Source organism: Colobus angolensis, unplaced genomic scaffold (assembly GCF_000951035.1).
Source record: "Colobus angolensis palliatus isolate OR3802 unplaced genomic scaffold, Cang.pa_1.0 Scaffold103, whole genome shotgun sequence".
Lineage (NCBI taxonomy): Eukaryota > Metazoa > Chordata > Mammalia > Primates > Cercopithecidae > Colobus > Colobus angolensis.
The window spans coordinates 6,000,205-6,010,819 of record NW_012111253.1 but is presented as its reverse complement, the minus strand read 5'-3'; the positions used below and the strand labels follow the sequence as shown (position 1 = coordinate 6,010,819).

Genomic DNA, 10,615 nt, shown 5'->3' with positions numbered 1-10,615 from the left:
ATGGTCTCGATCTCCTGACCTCGTGATCCGCCCGCCTCGGCCTCCCAAAGTGCTGGGATTACAGGCGTGAGCCACCGCGCCCGGCCAAAACATAAATGTATTTTAAGTTACAGTGAAAAGACACAGTGGGGGAAAAGTAAGATAATCCCAAAATACAATTAAGCATTAGCTACCAAATACTCCAGTTTTATTAACAATCAACCTCGGAAAGTATTTTGATGATCTAAGGTAATTGCCCTATGATTAAAAAAAAAAAACTTGATAAATAATAATTTTTTTTTTTTTTTTTAAAGTAAAAGCTTCTTTTAAAGAAAAGAAAAATAGGGCTGGGCGCAGCAGCTCACGCCTATAATCCCAGCACTTCGGGAGGCCGAGGCAAGCAGATCACCTGAGATCAGGGGTTCGAGACCAGTCTGACCAACATGATGAAACTCCGTCTCTATCAAAAATACAACAATCAGCCAGGCATGGTGGCGTCCATCTGTAATCCCAGCTACTCGGGAGGCTGAGGCAGGAGAATCACTTGAATCCAGGAGGCAGAGGCTGCAGTAAGTAGAGACTGTGCCACTGCACTGCAGCCTGGGCGATAGTGTGAGACTCCATATATAAAAAAAAAAAAAAAAAAAGCCAGGTGTGGTGGTATGCACCTGCAGTCCTAGCTACTCCTAGGCAGGAGCCTCACTCAAGGCCAGGAGTTTGAGGTTACAGTGAGCTAGGATCATGCCACTGCACTCTAGCCTGGGACACAGAGTAAGGCCCTCTCTCTTTAAAAAAAAAAAAAGAAATGAGAAATAGCATTAAAGCTATGTGTCCCAAGTGAATTAACAATCTCTCTGGGCTTCAGTTTCTCCATCTTTAAAATACAGATAAAATAAATAATTTCTTTATAGGTATGTTGTGTGGTTTGAGTTTATCAGTGCTAAGAGCTTACAACAGACTTTTACAAAAGATTATATTACATATAGAGAGTACTGCAGCAGTTTTAAGTTTAACAGCAAATCACAACATGGGCACTTGGCTTCAGGCAAAGATTCAGAATGAAGAGAAGTGTAACATTTGGGTGATCATTTAGTATTTGTGCACTCTTGGATGTGTTTTAAATGGAGGGGAAAGATAGAATCATTAGCTTTTTTCCTAGTCATTAACTATACCTTACAGGGATGTTGTGCGGTTTAAAATGAGTTTATCAGTGCTAAGAGCTTGCAACAGACTTTTACAAAAGATTGTATTACCAAGTTTTAGACACATAAACTCCTGGATAAGAAAGGAAGCAGGAGCTCTAAGAAAAGGAAGTGACAGAGAGTGGGTTAATGTTTATTGAATACCAAGTGCCAGTCACTAGGCTAGGGGTTTTCCATACATTGTTTCATCTAATCCCTGCAATTACACAAAAAAGCTATTACTATCCCAGTTCTAAGGACAAGGAAGCTCTAATAAACTATGAAACTTATGTTTAACACCATAGAGTAGCAATTAGAAGCAGGATTGGAACTCAAGCCCATTTGAGTCCAAAGCCTATAATTTTCTGCTGCAATACAACCATTACCAGCTTTTTCAAAAGCTGGCTGTTTCAAATTTAGGTACTCTAGTTTGATTATATAAAATATGAAAAAAGCACCCACTTCAAGTTTCTTGCCTTAACTGTCTGACAAGGGCTCATGCTCGCCATCTGGTGGCATTAAGCGCCAATCACAAGATCAAGGATTCAGTGGTGGGTTTGTGTTTTTACAGTATGTTGTGAAGGTTGAATCTGCAGTAAAGCAATGCAAGGACTAATACTGAAATACTAGCAAATGAAACTATGTAAATTCTAAACGATGTAACAGACAAGAATGCAATATATCTTTTGAGAGAAGCCTTAGCTAAGAATCTCATGTGAAATGCTTCTGTCCCATAATAATTGCAAAGCAAGATGAGAAGCCCAGCAAAGTGTTTAATTTAGAAAATGGAGGTAATAAAAGCAAAAGACAGCTTTAAAAATTATGTGTCAACTAAATATGGTGTACTGAACTATATTTATCAGTACTTCATCCCCAAACCCCACTAAAATGAGAATTAATGAATATAAAAATACGGAAACTCAAAAGAACATAAAAACAGAAGAGGAAGCAACACATTAAACTGCTGTCAACAAATTACTGAAGGTGTAGTGAAGATGAACATAGTTGGTTTAGCTGAATCAAGAAGTGCTTGTTGTGAAGGCAAGGAGAAGAGGGGGCCTATAAATTAGTGCCCCACTAAATCTGAGAAAAGCTAAGATATGAAAACAACAAACATTTGGGAAGGCACAGATGATTCGAAGGCCTAAAGACAGAGGCTAAAGACTGATTAAGAAGCCTTTCCAACTCCCTCAGGTTTAGGAAATTGGGGAAATAGATTTCTCATTGCTGTAGAGATACAAATATGGAACGGAAGACGACTAGGAAGCTGGACTGGTACAAGCGTGAACCTGTGTTAGTTAACTGCAGGATATAAAAATCAATATACAAAACTCAGTAGTGTTTCCATTTGCCAACAGCAAACTATCTGAAAGAGAAATCAAGAAAGAAATCTCACTTACAATAGCTGCAAAAATACAAGATACCTAGGAATAAATTTAAGCAAGGAGGAGAAAGATCACTACAAAAAAACTGATGAAAGACAGAAAACAGGACACAAATAAATGGAAAACTATTCCATGTCTGTGGATTAGAAGAACAAATATTGTTAAAATGTCCGTATTACCCAAAGCAATCTACAGATTGAATGCAATCTCTATTAAAATACCAATTATATTCTTCACAGAAATAGATAAAACATCCTTTGAGCTGAATCTGCAAGGTGAAACAAAAAAATACAAAAAACACTCCTAAAATTCATATAGAACTACAAAAGACTCCAAATAGCTGAAGCAATCTTGAGTAAAAAGAACAAAGCTGAAAGCATCACACTACTTGACTTCAAAATTCACTACAGAGCAATAGTAACCAAAATAGCATGGTATTGACACAAAAATAGACACAGATCAACTGAACAGAATGGAGAACCCAGAAATAAATCCACATAATCAGAAACAACAGATTTTCAACAAAGGTGCCAAGAACACACATTGGGGGAAAAGGCAATCTCTTCAATAAAAACGGTGTTGCGAAAACTGAATATACATATGCAGAAAAATGAAACTAGACTCCTATTATTCATCATATGTAAAAATAAACTCAAGAGGGGTTAAAAATTTAAATGTAAGACCTGAAACTATAAAACTACTAGAAGAAAACACAAGGGAAATGTTTCGTGTCATTAGTGCGGGCAAGGACTTTTTGGCTAAGACTTCAAAAGTACAGGCAACAAACACAAAAACAGACAAACGAAATTACATTAAACTAAAAAGCTTCTACCCAACAAAGGAAATAATCAAGACCACAAAAAGACAAATCTACAGAATGGGAGAAAATATCTGCAAACTATGCATCTGACAAGGGGTTAATATCCAGAATATATAAGGAACTCAACAGCAAAAAAGCAAAAAATCTGATTTCTAAAATGGGCAAAAGATTTGAACAGATATTTCTCTAAAGAAGACATCCAAATGGCCAACATGTACACGAAAGCACACTCAACATAACTAAATCATTAAGGAAATACAAATCCAAACCACAATGAGATATCACCTTACCACAATGAGAATGAAATAAGGATGACTTGGCCGAGTGCTGTGGTTCATGCCTGTAATCCTAGCACTTTGGGAGGCCGAGGCAAGTAGATCACCTGAGGTCAAGTGTTTGAGACCAGCCTGGCCAACAACTTGCTCTCCAAATGTTAGAAAAAAAAAATCACAGAATGCCATAACTATGGCAAACTGTTAATTACTGAATTTGGGAGCTATTTGTACTCTTTGTAAACAGTTTGAAGCTAGTTTTGTTTAAAAAAAAAAAAAACTCAAGGACAGTAAAAGATGATGCTGGAAAAAGAAGAAAACATAATATCCATCAGTAATAGCCTAGAGAGAAATAATTACAGTCTGTTATGCTATAGCACGTTTCCATAACCCCAATTAGCTCACAATCAATTGGCAAATATAATGATGTCAGTATAATGCGGAAGGTGAGTTTGTTCATGTGATTTCTCCCAGGCAACAGTAGCCAGAACAGCAGAACTGTTAATCTTCAACAAAAAAATAAAAATGAGCAAAGCAAAAAGCCCCCTCAGCATGGTAGATGTGTAGGCAGAAGCCTATTTCTTTTTAAAGGAAAATTTAAAGTGAATACTTGCATCAAGGGCTCATCTTGTGAGATACAATCCTAAACTAGACTTTCATGGACCTTGGCAAGTTTTACTCCCCCCGTGCCTATCTTAACAGTAGCCCATCTATCTCAGAGCTCCACTCTTTTGCACTGTATCTCAGCAATGTCAAGTCAGCATTTCCTCTGTATTGGTTTTGTCTTTTTACTATCTCCTGAGGAAGCCTTCAGCCACACTGAAGTACCTGCCTGGGCTGTCCAAGTTATCTCTGAGGATACTAATTATCATTTTATAAGTGCTCTAACTAAACTATGTGCAAGTTTTAAAGGTAGTCCTATGTTGGGAATTACAGATCATGGAGGAGGAGGGATCCCAACAAGCGGGTAGAGCTCAGCATAAAGAATCAACTCAAGCAGAGTGAGGAGTGTCCCTAGGGTGGAGACCCAAAGTTCAGAGACAGAGTCCTTCTGCATTCAAAGAAAGGGTGAGGGGTGCTAGAGATAACTGATTAAATAGGAAAATAAGTGAGAGGATAACAGAAGCCAGGTGTTTCACTGTCAGAAAAGCGAGTTTGGTCAGGCGCGGTGGCTCAGGCCTGTAATCTCAGCTACTGGGAGGCTGAGGCAGGAGATATCCCTTGAACCCGGGAGGCAGAGGTTGCAGTGAATCAAGATCACGCCACTGCACTCCAGCCTCGGTGACAGAGCGAGATTCTGTCTCAAAAAAAAAAAAAAAAAAAAATTACAAATACGGAAAGGGAGAAAACTAGAATGAAACTGATAGGCTGGAATGGGAGGAAGTCGTGTGACCCCATGGTTTTGTAAAAACATACACACATATATATATTTGTGTGTGTGTGTATATAGTAACAGACTTAAATGTGGATACACATACATATATTCCTTAGTTCTAACTGCTTAGAGAGCCAGGGAGCAACAATACATCAATAGCAATGAGTGCAATAAATGTCCAGATCTTGGTTTCTAAATACCATTCTCCAGGAAAATAAACCAAGCAGGCCTCCTTGGAGAAATAGCCAATTCCAGGACTGGGGCAGAAAGGGTACAAGATGTTAATCTGGAACTTTTTTTTTTTTGAGACACGTCTTGTTCTGTTGCTCAGGCTGGAGTACAGTGGCATGATCATATAGCTCAATGCAGCCTCCATCTCCCAGGCTCAAGTGATCCTCCCACCTCAGCCTCCCAAGTAGCTGGGACTACAGGTACCCATCACCACACCTGGCTAATTTTTTATATTTTTAATAGAAATGAGGTCTGGCTATGTTGCCCAGGCTGGTCATGAATCCTGAGCTCCAGTGATCCTCCTGCCTCACCCTCCCAAAGTGTTAGGATTATAGGCATGAGCCACTGCACCTGACCTAATCTGAAACATCTTGAGCCAAAAAGCATACAACTGCTGAAAGAATAATGGGAACATATTAAAGTAACACAGAACAGCCTGAAAGGACTCCCACTAGCCAAACTAGAGATCATTTCAGCATCAAGATAAATGATAGTAACAGATTATAACTCCTTGACCATTATTTCATACAGATATAAATGAATGAATACAAAGCCTGATGAGGAACAGTATAAATATTTTCAAAGTACCTCTGCACAAAATACTTTTTTTTTTTTTTCAGATGGAATCTCGCTGTCGCCCAGGCTGGAGTACAGTGGCATGATCTCGGCTCACTGCAACCTCCGCCTCCCAGGTCCAAGCGATTCTCCACCCTCAGCATCCCGAGTAGCTGGGATTACAGGTGCACACTAACATGCCTGGCTAATTTTTGTATTTTTAGTCGAGACGGGGTTTCGCCATGTTGGCCAGGCTGGTCTCAAACTCCTGGCCTCAAGTGATCTGCCCACCTCAGCCTCCCAAAGTGCTGGAATTATAGGCATGAGTCACCGCGCCTGGCCCAAAATACTTTCAAAGGGAAGGGTAATTTTACAGTGGGGAAGCAAGGAAGAAACTCAAGTGATCACAGTCAGTAATGGGAAAAACTGAAATTACATACTATCTGACCAGATGCATTGAGATGAACAGAACATTGCTTCTGTGGTATTTCTGCCAAAGATGCATCACCTGAATCTAATCATGGTAAAACAAATCTAAACTGTAGGACATTCTATAATTAACTGGCCTGTAATCCTTAAGAGTCAAGGTCATGAAGGTCAAAAACAGTATGAGGAACTGTTTCAGAAGGAAACTAAAGAGATATATTAACTAAATGCAATACAGTTATTCCCTGGTATCCATGGGGGGTGTGGTGGTGCGGGGTTGGTTCCAGGATCCACCCTCCCAATACCAAAATCCAGGGATGCTCAAATGCCTTATATAAAATGATGTAGAATTTGCATACAACCTATGCACCTCTTCCCGTATAAATTAACTCCGGATTACAGTCACATGTTGCATAAGATATGTTCTGAGAAATGCATCATTAAGCGATTTCATCACTATGTGAACATCACAGAGTGTGTTTACAACAAATCTGGATGATACAGCCTACAACACATCTAGGTTATATATGGCATTGCCTATTGCTCCTGGGCTATAAACCCATACAAGCATGTTACTGTACTGAATACTGTAAGCAATTATAACACAATGGTAAGTATTTGTGTATTTAAACATAGAAACGGTACAGTAAAAATACGGTATTATAATTTTATAGAACCACCATTGTATATGTGGTCTATCACTGACTAAAACGTCATTATCTGGTGCCTCACTGTACTTGTAGCACCTAATACAATGCCTACACATAGCTTCATTTGTGTGGATTCAACACAGTACTCAGCATGTGGCAAATTCAAGTTTTGCTTTTTGTAACTTTGAACAATGTTTTTTCCTCCAAATATTTTTGATCCACAGTTGTTTGAATCCATAGATCCAGAACCCATGGATATGGAGGGCTGACTATATTTGAGTTTGAACTGTATCTTTTTGCTGTGAAGGAGATGAGTGAAAACACTGAATAGGGTCTGCTAAGTAGATGGCAGTAATGAATCGACATTAACTTCCTGGTACAGATGGCTGAATTTTGCTTATACAGACAAATATCCTTGTTTGTAGGGAAAGTATTTGGTGGGCAATGGGACTACAAAAACCACTAAATTACTCTCAAATGTTCTTGAATTGTACTTCTAATTTTTCTGTAAGATTGTAAATATTTCCAAAAAATACATTAAAAAAATTTTTAATTTTTTTAAATTGTATAGGCTTGAACGATCTGCCCAAACTCTACTTTTTCCCCCAAAGCCCTAATATTTTTAGTGCATAATTTTGCCGAACATTAGGTTTTAAAGGAACACACATATATTATAACAGAAACACAAGAGTGTGTTAGTGAAAAATAAAATCCTGTATATGGAAATGGATCACTAGCAGAAAGGTCTTGAAATTTTAACACTAGAATATTTGGAAGGGAAAAGCCAACAAGAGAGCTGGAAAAGGTTAAAGAAGCCACCCCAAAGGTGGAATAAGATTAAAGAGAGAAGGGAAGAGAGAAAAGGTAAAATTAGATCTAGTAGATTCACCATCACACTTAGATATTTCAAAGACACACAAAATGCAAAATGCTGGTGAGAAAACTATCAAAGAACACAAATCTCTCTCAACTGAGGAAATCTCCAGGCCCACAGATGATGCACCACAAAACAGACCTAACTCTAAGACACATCATAATATTTCAAGATGTAAGGATAAAACCAAAACTTCCAGAAATGAAGGTCACATGCAAAGGAACAGAAACCAAGAGGACTTTGGTCTTCTCATCAGCAATGCCACCAGCTAGAAGGAATATATTTTCAAACCTAGGATTCTATACACAAACCATTAATCAAATGTGATAGTTTGCCTACATTCAGATAAAAAATACTTCAAAAAAAAGTATGTGGAAAGAATAAGTGATAGGTGTACAATCAGGAAAATAAAAGGGAAATTATTAAATCCAGGATGAAAGTTATCAGTAATCTAGAGAACTACATTTCACAATCTTGGAAATGTAAATGCTGAATCTGGATTTAAGCAAATACTGGGAGGATGTGGGGGTATGTAACAGTTAAGTTTTCATCTACACAGTAGAAAATCAGTATGTATCTATAAGTAACAAAGAAATAGCCGTATGAGGGCACTCCAGACATAATGGTACATATATATACAAAAGTAAAAGCGAGAAGCTGAAAGTGGTCGTTTCTAAGGAATAAAAAAGGAACAATACCGCAGATGACACATAACCCCCCATTATAGTCCAGGTATAGGCAAACATTTTCTGTAAAGGGCCAGGGAAATTAAGTAGTTTAGGCTTGTGAGCCATATGGCCTCTGCCACAACTCCTGAGCTGTGCTGTTTTAAGACAAAAGCAGTCATGTAGACAGAATGTAAACAAATGAGCCTGGTTTTGATCATGGACACTAAAATTTAAACTTCACATAATTTTCATGTATCACAATATTCTTCTTCTAGATTTTTTTTTTGTAGCCACTTAAGAATATAGCTCTTGGGATGCAGAAAAACAAGCAGCGGGCTTGATGTGGCTTGTGGGCTGTCATCTGTGACTCTTGTTGTAGTCTATACCAAAAAGCACGGTCCATTTAGAAACAGAATTTGCTAATATATTCCTTTATTGTCCAGCAAGTACTTGATCATCATTTAAAAATTCTTACCTGGCGGCATAAGTTTCATAAGCACTCTTGCTCCATCTCTAAGCGGTGGCATATTTAGGCTGCTACCTAAGTCTGCAACTTGCCAAAGAAAAGAGATGTATCTGGGATGCAGTGACATTATCTAGAATATAAAATACACAAAATAATTACCTGTAAATTATTTACTTCCATTAGAAAAGCCCCCCTAAGTAAGTTTCTCTGTGTTAATCCCTTTACTTTTACTTATGCCATTTCTACTCTTCGAAATAGTCTGACTTTCCCATCTTTTAATCCTTACAAATCCTTAATAGTGCAGATTAAATACATCATCCAAGTCACTTCCAGTCACTTTTTTGTGATAGTTCCTCTCCTGTTCTATTAAACCATTTCTCTCTTATATACAATTTAGACTCTGGACATAACAAAAGGCTGCCATGCCCACTATCAAATTCTTAATCCAATTGTTATAGAGAGCCAAATCCTCCTGACACTGGAGTGGCTGCTGTTATTGTAACCATCAAAATTTCTGTGGGGAGGGGCGAAAAGAGAACTTAAAAAAGGGAAGAGTCATTGTTTCTTCGGCTATATGTTACTGACAATCTGATAAAGATTACAGGTATTTTCCTACATAGTTCTTGTTTTCATTTATTTATATTTTTAGAGATGGGATCTCACTCTGTTGACCAGGCTAGAGCATAATGGCACAATCACAGCTCACTGCAGCCTAGAACTCCTGGGCTCAAGCGATCTTCCTGCCTCACAGCCTCCCAAGTAGCTGGAATTACAGGTGTGAGCCACCATGCCCAGCTCATATATAGTTCTAAAAGAACGACCCGTTTTGTGGCATAAATTTTTAAAAGTGATACAGCTGACTCTTGAACAACACAAGTTTGAACTGCACAGGTCCACTTATATGCAGACTTTTTCCCAACCAAATGTGGAACAGAAAATTCAGTATTTCCAGGAAGCAAAACCCAAGTATATGGAAGGCTACTGGTTGCACAGGGTCATCTGCAAGATTCTGGGTACACGCAGAGGTCCTGGAACCAATTCTCCACATATGAGGGATGACTGTATTCTTCTAAATTTATACATCCAAGTGTTATAATTAAGCTCTAATTGGTTAATTTTATGTAAAAGTAACAATACTATACCTATGGGGAAATAATGTTTTAAATTCCAACTGTGTTACAATTACCTTTTAGAGGGATCCATTCTGAAGTTGGTGGTTAACTGTATAGTTACTATTTTGTCTCATTAAACTGTAAGCTCCTCAAGAAAAGAAAGTACTCTATATACTTTATTCTTAAAAACTCTAGCATAATACCTTACATACAGTAGTTCAAAACTGTATCTACTCACCACTCCAGGCAAACAGCTTTCCACTTCTGGATTGGGACCATCACTGTAATGATTACCATGGTTTCCAGGAGATCCAGTGGAGGAATCAGAAGAGCTATCAGGGCTTGAAGGCATATTGGAACTTATTTGTGTAAGTTTGGCTGTAATAAGCTGAAAATGATATACTATGTTAGTATCAAAAACAAGGAAAAATACTTAAACAAAACACAAAACTTAGTGATATACCAAGCAAAAAATTCAAAAGACTACATGCTATACTTTAATGCTGTAACTCTAACACCTAACACAAAGTCCCAAACATAACAAATGCTCAATTAGTATTCACTGATTAAATGATAGTCTCTGGTTTGATTTTACTGAAAAATTTGTTAACTATACATACA

General features: G+C 37.9%; 1 protein-coding gene across 1 annotated transcript in view; it reads right to left on the bottom strand.

Moving 5' to 3' along the window:
• USP9X (ubiquitin specific peptidase 9, X-linked) overlaps positions 1 to 10,615 on the bottom strand; it is a 154,875-nt gene that overhangs the window by 54,692 nt on the left and 89,568 nt on the right. Inside the window, exons 20-21 of the mRNA XM_011942716.1 lie at positions 10,233 to 10,382; positions 8,892 to 9,012 (exon numbers count right to left, since the gene is read on the bottom strand). Of these exons, the coding sequence (XP_011798106.1) occupies positions 8,892 to 9,012; positions 10,233 to 10,382 (271 nt within the window). The remainder of the gene's footprint in view (positions 1 to 8,891; positions 9,013 to 10,232; positions 10,383 to 10,615) is intronic.